We start from the raw sequence: 13,610 nt of genomic DNA on the forward strand, positions 1-13,610 counted from the left end.
AAAAAGACAAACATTTCACAGTCTCAACCTTGCGGAGATACCTGATAAGATGCTGCTATAATGGAACTGTCAGGTGGCGTTTGAAAATTTTGGGAGAGAGAAAGATCCATATATTATTTAGCTGAAACATGGTATGATACATTTATGATTGATGTATGATTTCCATTCTCTGGGAAAAAGTCCCTTTTTTGCCATAGTAAGAAAACCATATTTTTATTAATTAAACAAGTTTAAAGTTTTGTTTTTTCAGCTTACTGCCCTGTTGTCCTTCAGCGACACAATGAAGGTGCTTCCTCCACACTGCTTCTTCCTCCATTCTCTGGGAAAAATTCCCTTTTTTGCTATGGTAAGAAAAACACTGTTTTTTATTAAGAAAACAAGTTTAAAATTTTGTTTTTTTCAGTTTTTGGTATATGATTTGTCTTACAGAGACTCTATAAAACCAGTTTAATTATTTTTTTTTAGTTACTGCCACACTTGTCCTGTCCCAGAAAGGCAAGACTACTTCTTTCATAATTCACTGGAAGGAAAAAGGCTATTTTACATCTGAGTTGTAATTATTTTAAAAAAAAATATTGTACATTTATTATTATTAATTAAATTTAAAAATTATTTCTGCTACTCGTGTATACTTTTTTAATCTGTTTTAGTATCCATATGCTTCAGTGCCGGAATCCATAGCGGCAACAGAGAAATTTTCCTTCCTTAATGGAAGAAACTGCTAAAGAACAAAGGAAAAAAAACAGAGTTTAGAAAATTGTATTAACTCTTTGGGCCAGATTCAAATGAGTGGTTAAATTTATAAAAGCATTTAGTATCCTCGCTGTAATTTTAGGATCCAGTATACTTAAAATGTAATGTTTTGTATAAGATTTTTAGTTTTTAATATAAGCATTTATTTTTGTAAATTTTCATCTAATCTCTCCTATTATGCACAATAACTAAATATGAGGCAAACAAATTAATAAATATTACATTCGGGATGTAAAGTGTGTTTTTTTATAAGTAAAACTTGTGTCTTTTACATGCATAAGATATAGACAGCTAGATGATTTTTAATGTAAAAATTTATTTAAAGAAATATACTTCCACTTTTCTGACTACATAATTACTTTTTAGCAAAAGATATTGGTACTAAATTTAGAGATGGACGTTTCATGAGTAAGTTATTATAATAATATATAAATATATATGTGTAAATTAAAAAAAAAATAATAAAGAACAATGAATGTGACAGCCAAAATCCCCGTTAATAATAACCACCAAATAAAAATAAATCTCAATACCCAAAAAAAGGAAATACAGGGTGTTCATTTGAAAACTTCCCACCACGGATTTATCGAAAACCACTGTTCAACCACAGAAAAATCTTTGCTTATCTTAATTTGTTCAGATAGAAAACAAAAACATGAAAATATCAGTTTTTATTTCAATAAGTGCTCAGAATGTTGCCGGTTAGGGTTTGCCAAATCTACAATTCGTTTATAATTTAAAACGGAAACTACCAACATAAACAGCAATTCCGAAGATTAGACGCGGAAAACTAAATAACAACTTGAATTTTTTTCCGCATTCTTTTCATCAACACAGATATCCTGGGCGAACTGTATTTATTGTTATACCTGCTTAGTTATTTAAAGTTGCCAAGGAAAATAAAGAATTTATTTTGCCGTCAGTTACATTTGTGACAGTCTTGGAATAGTGAAAATTTATTTGTTGAATTGAAAATTTTACTTCCAAAATGGTTTAGCTGAAAGAGTGGAAATTATTCAAATTTATGGTGCCCAAAATCAATTTGCTCGGCAAACTGCCGTCACGTTTAACGCCAGACATCCGAAGAAGATAACTTCGCATAGGTATGTTTTGGACCTCGTTACTAAGTCTACTGAAAGTGGATTTGTTGCAAATAAAAAACGTGATCATCGGCGAATTTTGGATGAAGCCGCTCAAGTTGAAGTTTTGGGTCATTTTGGAATAAATCCTAATACTTCATTAGGCAAAATTGTTGCTGCTACTGGTATTTCATTAGGCTCTGTTCACACAGTTACTAAACTTCATAAATTTCATCCATTCAAAATGAAAATATTGTAAGAATTAACCGAAGACGATTTCGATAGGCGAGTTGAGTTTTGTGAAAAAATGACTGAAGCGATTAATGATAATACTATTCATATAAAGAATATCTGCTTCAGCATATATTCTTTACATGAGAATATATAATAAGCATAACTGTAGATATTGGAGCAATGAAAATCCTCATGCATTTGTAGAAGGGCATACCCAGTAGTCCCTTAAAAAATTAATGTATGGGCAGGCATTTTAGGAAATAAAGTGATTGGACCATTATTTATTAACGGAAATTTAAATGAAGACATTTATTTGTTGGAAAATACCATCAATCCGCTTATCACTGACGCTCCATTGAAAACCAAATCGATCATGATGGAAACCCTATAGTTGATGAGGCTGAAATATATTTCCAGCAAGACGGCGCTCCTCCTCACTATGTTCTTCCCGTTCGGCAATGGCTAGACGACGAGTTTCCAGATAAATGGATAGGGCGAAGGGGGCCTATAGAATGGCCTGCTAGATCTCCTGATATAACGCCGTTAGACTTTTTTCTATGGGGTCATTTGAAATCTATTGTGTTTACTCCCCAACCTGAAAGTTTGGATGACCTTCGTCAACGAATCATCGACAGCTGCCATAATATCCCGCAACATGTTTTTGAAAGTCAGGAATTTGAACATCGCCTATATCATTGTTTGGCCAAAAACGGGCAACATTTTAATCACTTATTAAAATAAAAAACTGATATTTTCATGTTTTTGTTTTCTATCTGAACAAATTAAGATAAACAAAGATTTTTCTAATTTTCTCGAAAACGAATCGACCGATTTAAAAAAATCAAGCGTCAAAATAAGACTTCGAAAGACCTTTTAAACAAGCTATTACTCGATACCCTTTGCCATTTAAAATTTTTAAGGGGATGACCCTGGGGCGCAATGAGTGAAAAGGGGTGAAATAATTTTAGGTTATAAAGTTGTCCCCCTTGAGAAACCTTTTGACGTATTTCGGCGTTTTTTTTTTAAACAGTGGTTTTCGATAAATCCGTTGTGGGAAGTTTTTAAATGAACAGTCTGTATATAAAATTTAAAGACAAACCAAAACATTTTACCCTTTTGTGTCAAAAGGTAAATCTTTAATGCCTTAATCCATAGAATTAATGGGCCTAAGTAATTTGTACCACCTATTCCCATCACTTATTATAAACACCCCACTGATGGCGCTAAAAACTAAACTTATTAAATTAAACTTTTTGGTTAAACTGATTTTACGTACTTAAATCTTATCTTTAAATTAAATATTATCTTTCTATCTATATCAACTAACCTGAATTTCTAGCTTTATAAAACTAAACCCAAAAATCCGGAATAATAAAATTTTAAATACAAATAAATTTTAAGGCCGGCCCTGTGCAACTTTTCACGCTTGAGTGGCTGTGACTGAGGTCAGACGTCTAACAAAATAGTACGTGGACGTCTGAAGTCAAATTTGACGAATCAAATGTATAAATTTAAAAAAGTATGTTTAAAACATTTATTTATTTAATAGAATAATTAAATATCGCTTTGAATATTAATTTATGACTCTTTCCACATAAATTTTGTGATTTAAACATGCATGCCAGGTGAGAATACAAGCAACACCGGCACACGGACTATTCGCGGCACATCAAAGATTTTAATAGATCTCTGAACTGTACTATGCCTACATGTGTTTTCATCATCTCTTTTTTTTCTACTCTGGTGAACAGAGACCAGATCATGAAGATAAAAGTTATGATAAATAGCTGAAGTTTCATTGACAATATTTATAATAAGTTTTATATAGGCTTTGAACTAATACAGAATTGGTTGTTTAATTACATTAAAATTTCCTGCTAAAAATATTATTTTAAATGTATATAACGACTAACCTCTTTTTCCACAGCTTTTCAAATAGATCCAAGGTTTGTGTCCAGTTAGAAACCAAAACTACTTTGTCAGTATAGTTGGCTTTTAAATTGGCTAAAAATGCATCTAAAACAATCAGTTTTGAAGATAGCTCGGGTCTGACGTCCATTTCTCCTTTTTTAGGAGGTAAAATATTTCTCGATTTCTCAAAACCCTCAGCTCCTTCTTCAATTTTTTCAAGTATCAGATCTGGATGATTACATAGCTTTTTGAGAGTAGTTATACTTGCAAGAGAGCTTGTACCACCTAAAAAAATTATTCGTATCATAATCTGTACATTTTTGTGGTAAAATCGTGAAATTTTTTTTAAATATAATATTTGCCATTTTCCTTTAATAAAGTGAGTGTTTATAATTTATACGAAAACACAGTTCTAATTTTCATAGCATGTTCCGTGTTTAGAGGAAAGATTCGTCAACTCTCGGTAAAAAGGCATGGTTTGATTGTATACAGGTTGGGGAATCGATCATGGAGAGGTGGTTATAGGTAAAATATGATAATGAACATGCATGCATCTAGTGGATTCTGCTACTCGTCTGCTACATCGTTATTTTTCAGTACGACGTTAGTAAGCGTCTGACTTTGATAACAGTAACTGTATTACTTGCAATAAAACTTCCCCCCAAAATATTACGCGAAAATTCAGGCAATTCTGAAACATTTTTTTGATGAAGGCTTTACAGGTAGGTTTTTAATTGCTAGTTACAAATTTCTACGCCGATGAATTCCTCTCATAATTTTTGAGGAATTTTTTATTCTAAAAATTTGCAGTATTTTTGCCAAGTGATAGGATGTATTTGAAAAAAGCTAGGACTAATTCGTTTAATTATTATCGTGAATATTTTTAAAACGACGAAAGATAGCTAATATGTTTAAATAATAAAAAAAATCCTTTAGTAATTCAAAAAAATGTTAAGACGTTAGAAAATGTTAGTTAGTGTAAACGTTAGTTAGTAGTAAGTAAAAACGTTAGAGTAGACCTTTTTTTAGGCTTTATGGAAGCCTGACACACTGTTGTAGAAATCAGTAAATTTGTATTTGTATAAAATCATGTTAATAGTTTTAATAAATTAAAGTTTTTCCACTTTCAAATGAATTCTGAAAATGTCCTTTGTTACTCCTATATTCAAATCGGACAACCGTTATCATACGATATTCATTTATACGATGTATTATAGATCAATATCTGTTAAAAATAATATTTAAAGTCTAGAATGACTAAGTCTTCTTAGTTGTGGAATGACTTGACTTGGATATTCTAAAAAAGTACCGACGCCGCAGTACAAGACCTAATTAATAATGTTGACATAAATTTGCAAATGAAAAATGGGGCAACTATCGTCTTATTTTTAAATCGAAATTAACAGTTTAGTTAGGGGGTTAGTGAGGTGGTCTGGGCTCTAATCGGCTTAAGGCTGAACGGTCCCTAGCACACCTCTCGGGAAGTTTGTTTGACCTGCACGTAGACCAATTTGAATTTTTTTTTGGCTAGCACCTCCATAGTCATCAAACTACCTAGCCTGCATCCTACACGCGGTAAACCTGTTGAACCTAAATCCTGTGGATCTAGACTGGACGTCGATAAACTCCCCGGCAATAACACTTAGTGTTCGTCTTTTCCTGCGTGTCTTCTTTTCTTCTTTAGCCAAATCCAAGGTGTCTAAGCAACGTGCCGAGGGATGAATGGCCTTGGAGCAAAATACGGTCGCTGACGTTCCCTCTGGAATACCGGGCGACCTTCCAGAGTATCCAGCCTTACTCAGGTAAACGACTCTGCCTGGGTGGGCCGCTATTTCCGATATACTCGTGGGACCAACATAGACCATCAAACAGAAAGAAACAAACAAAACTCTATCTCCCCCCCCCCCCCCCGGTCCTCCCCCACTATGGCGGACGCTGAAACATTAGAGCTCACTTTTCCTTCAGCTCCTGTTGCGGGCCCTTCCTTTGATGGGTCCACACATTTCCCCACCCGAGGGCTCTGCCTCAGCAGGGAACTCGGTAATCCCCGACGTCAACATCGACGATCTAGCTCTCAACAGGGCAAAGCTAAAAAGAAAGAACCCCTGCGGTTCGGAGAAAAGAAGAAGGAAGGCTAGGGCTGCAGAAAATATCAAGGACTCCCTGGGCTCGGCTTTCGCGACGGCCTTGGCACCTACTCCCTCAGATGTTTGCAAGCCTGGGGCTTCCACTAAGGAGAGATCAGGCACCAAAAGGCTCAGGACACCTGGGTCTACGCCGACTGAGCGCGCTGCCGGGGCTAAGAGACCGCGGACCGCTGAATCCCGGCCTTAAGTAAGCTATGCGCGATCGGTCGGCAGCGCCAAGCTGCCTGCTGGAACGGGAAAGCCTGAGGTCGGTTTCACTGGCGAACAGCTGGCACAGTTCGTGGACTGGGTGACTGAGGCCATACTGCGCACTTCGTCCGGCAGTGAGGCACAGTAACTGCAATTCCATCCACCGGCGATAACGGCTGCGAACCAGGAAAGTCTGAAGTGGCTTCGCCAGGTACTCCCAAGTCTTTCTCCTTGGAAAGGGATCACGCTAACAACAGTGGATCCCTCCACGCTTCATCTATGCGGATAATCTAATACGGATCCCGCGTATTATTGTATTATAAGTCTGACGAGGACACCCTGAGGCTTCTGGAGCTTCAAAATCCTGGCCTCCCGTGCTTCCAGTGAAGAGTGTGGAAGCGCAAGGGAGAGCATAACCAGGGCGTCTGTCTCCCTCATCGAGAGCAAGAAACCGACTGATTACACCAGGCTGGCTACTTCCACAGTGGTCCCTGGGCCCTCGGCCGCCGATTTAGAGAAGGCCACTACTTCCGAGAGAAAATTGTCAATGGACAGTGCGATAGTCGCGGCATTCGAAGGCAGCTGTCCTCTTAGACGGAGACCCGGCCAATGCCAAGAATGCTTGGTGGAACAGTAACACGGAAAAGCACCGTAACACTACGCTCGCCTCCTTCGCAGGGCTGAGCGCACCAAGCTTGCCACTGACTAGGATGCGTTCCACGCAGCTCAAAGGCAATACAAAAAGATACTCAGGGACTCCAAAAGACAGTGCTGGAGGCGGTTCTGCGATTACGTTGAAAACACACCCTCCGCGGCACGCCTGTGCAAAGTACTGTCCAAGGACCCTGGAACTAAATTGGGGTCGCTGTCACTTCCAGATGGCAGTTTTACTACCAATGAGCGGGAGTCACTGAAGGTCATGCTGCGCACTCACTTCCCAGACTCCAACTCATCTCGCGATCCTCCTATCTGTTCTCGGACTCCGATTCGCTTAGAGTACGAGAATGCTAGAACAATAATTACCTATGCGAGGGTGAAATGGGCAATGACATTCCCCCCCTTTAAATCTCCGGACATGGATGGATTATATCTATGCCTTTTGCAAAACGGGTTAGAAGTACTAACCCCACACATAGTCAGACTATTTAGGACCTCTCTTGCTCAGGGCTACGTCCCAAAGAATGGCGTCAACCGAAAGTCGTCTTCATTCCGAAACCCGGAAAAAGCGATTTTACAGATCCCAAATCGTAACGACCTATCAGCCTTACCAGCTTTATGCTGAAGGCGATGGAGAGGCTGATTGATCGGTACCTTAAGGAAAGCATCCTGGTCAAAAATCCACTGCATGTACACCAATACGCCTATCAGGCGGGCTAATCCACGGACCTGGCCCTATACCACCTTGTGAGGAAAATGGATGGTGCTCTGGGTAGTGGCACGGCCTGCCTGGGTGCGTTTCTAGACATTGAAAGGGCGTTCGACAACACCCCTTTCGCAATAAACTGCCAAGCACTCGAGACGCGGCTCAGAACCCTGTTTGGTTAGCTGGAGAGACGCCATGCTCTCGCAACGTCATATATCTGCCCAGCTTAACAGCGAGATCGTCAAAACGTTGACGGCTAAGGGCTGCCCGCAGGGAGGAGTATTGCCCCCTACCTTGTGGTCGACAGCCTGATAAATCTTTTAAACAATTCTGGCCTATACACACGGGCCTACGCTGATGATCTGGTAATCCTTTGCCCGGGGAAAGACGCCGTCTCAATGCGGGGCCCTAGATGAGAGCCCTGCGTATGGTGGACATATGGTGCCTCTCGGGGGGTCTCAGGATTAATCACAAAAAAGCAAAGCTCCTACTATGCACGAGGAGACGTAACTTTGGCACGCCCCCTGTTATATCTCTAGGTGGCGTGCAGCTGCATTACTCCAGGACAGTTCGATTTCTGGGAATCAAGTTAGATTCCAAGCTCTCCTGGTACGATCATGCAGACACCAGAATCAAGAAGGCCACCTGCGCGCTATGGGCCTGCAGGCGGGCTTTCGGCAATACCTGGGGTATGTATCTTAAGATTCTCCACTGTATCTAATCGCGTATTGTGAGAACCCTTCTCACATACGGGGCTATCGTTTGGTGGCCATGTCTCAGCATAACGGGTTCCATGCGAACGGCGACAACTAAAGCGCTTGAGACTCTGCTGAGCCTTCCGCATCTGGACCTCGTTGTGCAATTCGAGGCAATGAGGACTGCGTACAGGCTATACGTCCTCGGCGAACTACGTGCTGGCGAGAACGGTCACCCAAAAATTTGCTCACGGGTCATACAGGAATGTCCTTTTTTTCTGATGGGCAGTGACTGCATGGCTCCAGTGACTGTGGACTGCGAGGGATTCGTGACGCACATATAGGCAGAGAGGAGTGGCAGCACTCCAACAGCACTGTCTTTCAGGCGGAAGTATTCGCTGTATTAACATGCGGACAGAAAATCCTAAGCTGCGGACACCGCAATACAGTCGTATCAATATGCTCGAACAGCAGAGCTGCCATTAAGGCTATCACGGCCGTAAAGCTAAGCTCCAAGCTTGTACTAGAGTGCATAAAGGTCCTGACAAAACTGGTGGAGGTTGGCTGCAGGGTCCAGCTCGTCTGGGTACCTGGCCATGCAGGCTATGCAGGTGATGAGGAAGCGAACTCTCTTGTCAGACTGGGATCCGCGAATGTGCCGATGGGGCCGGAACCCATAAATGATATCGCCAAATGCGTAGCGGTCGCATCAATGAAGGGTCTGCTGGAACAGTGGACCCACCGAAGATGGACCGAATCCTCTGGTACGAGACAGGCTAAAGCGCACATAGGTGGGCCCTCTGCCTGTCTCACCTACTTACCTACCAAAAATCTACTACTCCTAAAAAGACGCGAAATTCGGCTAGTGACAGGTCTTTTAACCGGCCACTGGCACTTAAGAAGCCATCTCCATACCATCGGTATTGAAGACAAACCGGAATGCCGATGGTGCTGTGAGGAGTATTAAACCCTTGACCATGTGGTCGGGGAGTGCCCAGCACTCACTCACTTTCAGTGCAACGAGTGCACCAGAAATTAAAATTGAACGAATTGTAAAGTAAATAATTGGATAAACGCAAATAGTGTAGAACTCGATAATTTCTTTATGCTCTGTTATATTTTGGGGATCATATAATTTTAATAAATTTTAAATGATTTTATGTTAAATTGATATAACCCAACCAACCAATAGAAAATAAATTCAATTTAAAGGAAAACTTAAACTGGAACACCCAATGAGACTATAAAATCAACCGACCACTGACCATACTTTGCGGAACTTACCAGTGGTTTCTCCCCTTTCGCTATTAACGATGGTCCTCTTGATAGCCTCCGAATGAATATAATTTAAATAAATCTGCTTCTGATAAGGAGTCAACTGGCAAATGACAATCATCTCAAATTTGACAGGTAAGTATTTCGTTAATAATGCTGATGTGCGGCGTATAAGGCATTTATTTACAATTGTTGTGAGTTCGGATATTTTTTCTACAGCTTTTTTACGTTCCTCAGGAGAAGCCAAAGAATCTTGACCTAAAATAAATGATTTTAACTAATGCAAGTAGCCTCAAATAAAAATAACTTTAAAAAAACCTTATCTGCCAAGAGAAATGAGATATATTTATTCCTATTCAAATGTTAATGATACTTTAAATAAAAGCATCAGAGTTATCTTTAAAAAAGAGTCTTATACCAACCTTTTAAAATACAATTCTCATATTTTCTTTTAAATTCACTTGCTGTTCCTAGGAGACCTTCGTTCACAAAATGAATGAGACTGAAATATTCCAATAAGTCATTTTGAATGGGAGTGCCACTAAGTAATACTCTTCTTTTGGTTTTTAAACCCATAAGGGCTCTGTAAGTTTGATTCTCAGAGTTTTTTAACCTAAAAATATATATATTACAAATATCTGGGGTGACTCAACGCGAAGTACAAATGATTATGTAGAATTTTAAAAAGTAAAAATTATATTTATTCTAAAACTGGACCTGGGTGTTAAAAATTTTGCACAACAAATTTGAGAGTATACATATTTTAAATCAGTCAATAAAAAAATGACAACATAGAGATGAGAAAATATATCTTGAAACTTCAAAACTATTGAAAGTTAGAAAGATATCTTATATTTTAATTAACAAGTGACATTAGATCAGCAAAGATTTCTAAGAAATATTTAAAATGTCTCGAATTAGACTAAAAAGTCAATTCAAATATAGAATTTTTGTAGAACAATAATTCTAACAATTTTTGTAGAACAATAATTCTAGATTAGATTTGAATACATTTATTTGGAGGATAGAGTACCCAGTACTCAACCCAATCTCTCATCTATACCCAATAAGACTGTTCCTCAGCTATATCTCGGGAACCCTTCGTCATATGACTTAGGCGTTAAAAACATTTTAAGTAAATCGGTCATGAAGAATCGATGGAAAATATTTTCAAGTTCTGAAAATAATCAGCAGAGGGTGTAACTGCCATCTTAAATTTTAAAATTGCATTTTCTTTAAATTTTGCATAAAAACTCTTTTTTTCTATGTTTAAAGAGAACTAGTTTCTAATCTATCATATTCCAAAAAAAAAATGCAGTTGTTTCAAAAATAAAGATGGCGGTGGGCGTTCAATTGTTTCTGTAACCTGCTTTAACTTTTTAACAAATTTGGTATGGTTCAAAAGAACATTACATATATTCAAAAAGCCCAAAAAGGTATAGTTAAGCCAAATTTAATAAAAATACAACTTTAACGACAAAATTAGATGAAAATGCCTAAACTTAGATTGCCTTGGATTTCAAGCCGGTAAAGGGACTCAGGATGCTGTTTTTAGCTTTTTGGAGAGTGTCTATGTGTCCTTGATTTCTGGAGAGTCATCGGCGGCAGTGTTTTGTGATCTATCCAAAGCATTTGACTGTGTAGATCATGGAATACTGTTATCTAAGCTCGATAAATATGGTTTTAGGGGCGTAGCGTTGCGATAGCTTGAGTCCTATCTATCAAATCGTACTCAGAAGGTTACAGTGTCTGGGCGTTTGTCTGCTTCTAGATCCCTAAAACGCGGCGTTCCCCAGGGTTCAGTGTTGGGACCACTGTTATTTTTACTGTATGTGGATGACTTGAGTTCATTGAAACTGCAGGGCAAGGTGGTTCAGTTTGCTGATGATACCACCATACTATGGAGCCATAAAAATTCTGATTATATTAAGACTTGTATCCTTGAAGACCTTCAGATTTTATCAGGGTGGTGTGCTTCCAACAGGCTCGTGTTTAATGTAAGAAAGACGTCTATTATGGGATTGCGATGTTCAGGGTCTGATGTTTGACGAAAATTCCCTCTTGCAGAATAAAGAGTGCTGCAAGTTCCTAGGAATTACCATTGATGGTCGCCTTCGGTTTGAAGATCATATTTTACATTTAGCTGGGAAATTATCTTCTGGATGTTTTGCAGTAAGAATGGCAAAACAAGAGCTGGGAGGGGTGGTTGCACGTTCAGTGTACTCTGATCTTAAGAAACCAATAAAACTTTTCTTCCTGGCGTAAAAATAACTCACTCATATCAAAAATATTTTAAATAAAATCACATTTTAAAATACTTGCAAAAAGTGAAAATACAGAGCAAAAACTTAAAACAAATGAAAATATTCTCTCAACAGTCCTAACATTTATCAACATCACATACTCCGTTCCAGTGTAATTATTGGTATTTATCTAGGTTTTTTTTTCAAGAAAGTTTTTTTTATATATTTATATTCTCAACACTATATGATCTACTTGTCCAACTACCGCAAATCAGAATTAAAATACTGATAACATTTAAAACTTATAGTTGACGTGTCTTCTCTTTCTGGTCCAGAAATATATTATTTGTATAAAAAAAATACTTAAAAAACTACCTATATTTGTCATACATTTTTTAAGCTATATTGTGGGGTTTTTAGTGTGTCAGTTTAGGTATGAATTAAAAAAACAAACGTTACGTTAGTCAACTGATTACACGCGTGGCTTAATATAACTAGAATTATTTATTTATACTGTATTTATTTCCTTAGGAGGAATATTAGAATGATTGAGTCATTAACTTTTAAGTGAGTTAGGGAATTTACACAGTGCGGCATACAGTTTTGTAAAATGAGCTATAGACCAAAAAGTAGTATTTAGGTTGTTAATGAGGTGTGCCAAATTTCAAATTTTTATATAAATGCATTCAAAAGATAAGCGGTGGGGAGAGGACAATTAAGAGCCGCACTGTATAGAGTAAAAATAGTATAGCACCCAATAGTATTGTGTCTTGTAGTCTCCTCTTTTAATATACAATGGATCGAAGTAAAATCATCGTGTCAAATTTACATATTACTATTAATACATATAAAATTACATTTTATACGTTGCTCTTATTCACTAATATTTTCTATTATATGATAGAGAGTATTTGAGCTTATAAAAAATTCATCAAGCTGTCAAGCAAAAATCTTAGTAAAATTATTTATGATATTTATAGTAATTAGTCGTGGACATATTATCAGCTGATTTATATATCCACGTGATAGCAGAGTTTCTAAATCTAAGCATGTAAAACTGTACCATATTTAAAAATAAATCTTTTTTGGTAATTTTGGTCCATATAAATTAATTATATGAATCTAATGGATAAGTAGAAATGTTTCCATTTCTCAAAGGAATTATTTTTTTTATAATTTTTTTTTAATTTCTAGCCGTAACAATAACAAAAGTATTTAATTACTACTAATTTCGATTTTTCTTTGCTATTGAGATTTTATTCACCATATGTAAACCCATATTAATAAAAAAATCCCTTTAGTCCATATTTAATAAGAGACCTGTTTTAGTTCTTTTGTATAGTATTATTTTTAGAATCAGATATTAATTTATATACTATTATTCATACCCTGTTTTATTTATTTTATCTTTATAGTAGTCATGTTTTTGTTTTTCAACGATCATTTTATAGTATTTTTGAATATTTTCAGATACTGATTATTCCATTCATTAAAATTTTGAGACCCATTTAACCCATTACTGATCCATGACTGGCGTTGTTTAAAATGTGTATTTGTTGTTTAAAAAATTATATTTAATTATTCTAAAAAATCCCTCTAGTTTTGTTTTTGAATTAATTTAGATCTTTATTCATTATTTCAATGATTTATTATTATTAATAATTATTATAACATTGGGATCTTTCACTGATATTTAACAAAACTGGCTCATGATCAGTAAA

General features: G+C 37.1%; 1 protein-coding gene across 2 annotated transcripts in view; it reads right to left on the bottom strand.

The window, feature by feature from the left end:
* LOC126743012 (DNA repair and recombination protein RAD54-like) overlaps positions 1–13,610 on the bottom strand; it is a 41,469-nt gene that overhangs the window by 10,857 nt on the left and 17,002 nt on the right. For both annotated transcript variants that reach the window (XM_050449928.1, XM_050449930.1), the window contains 3 exons: positions 10,069–10,259; positions 9,656–9,904; positions 3,980–4,262 (listed from right to left, as the gene is read on the bottom strand). In XM_050449928.1, coding sequence (XP_050305885.1) covers positions 3,980–4,262; positions 9,656–9,904; positions 10,069–10,259 — 723 coding nt within the window. The remainder of the gene's footprint in view (positions 1–3,979; positions 4,263–9,655; positions 9,905–10,068; positions 10,260–13,610) is intronic.

The sequence above is a fragment of the Anthonomus grandis genome, chromosome 12, assembly GCF_022605725.1.
Source record: "Anthonomus grandis grandis chromosome 12, icAntGran1.3, whole genome shotgun sequence".
NCBI lineage: Eukaryota > Metazoa > Arthropoda > Insecta > Coleoptera > Curculionidae > Anthonomus > Anthonomus grandis.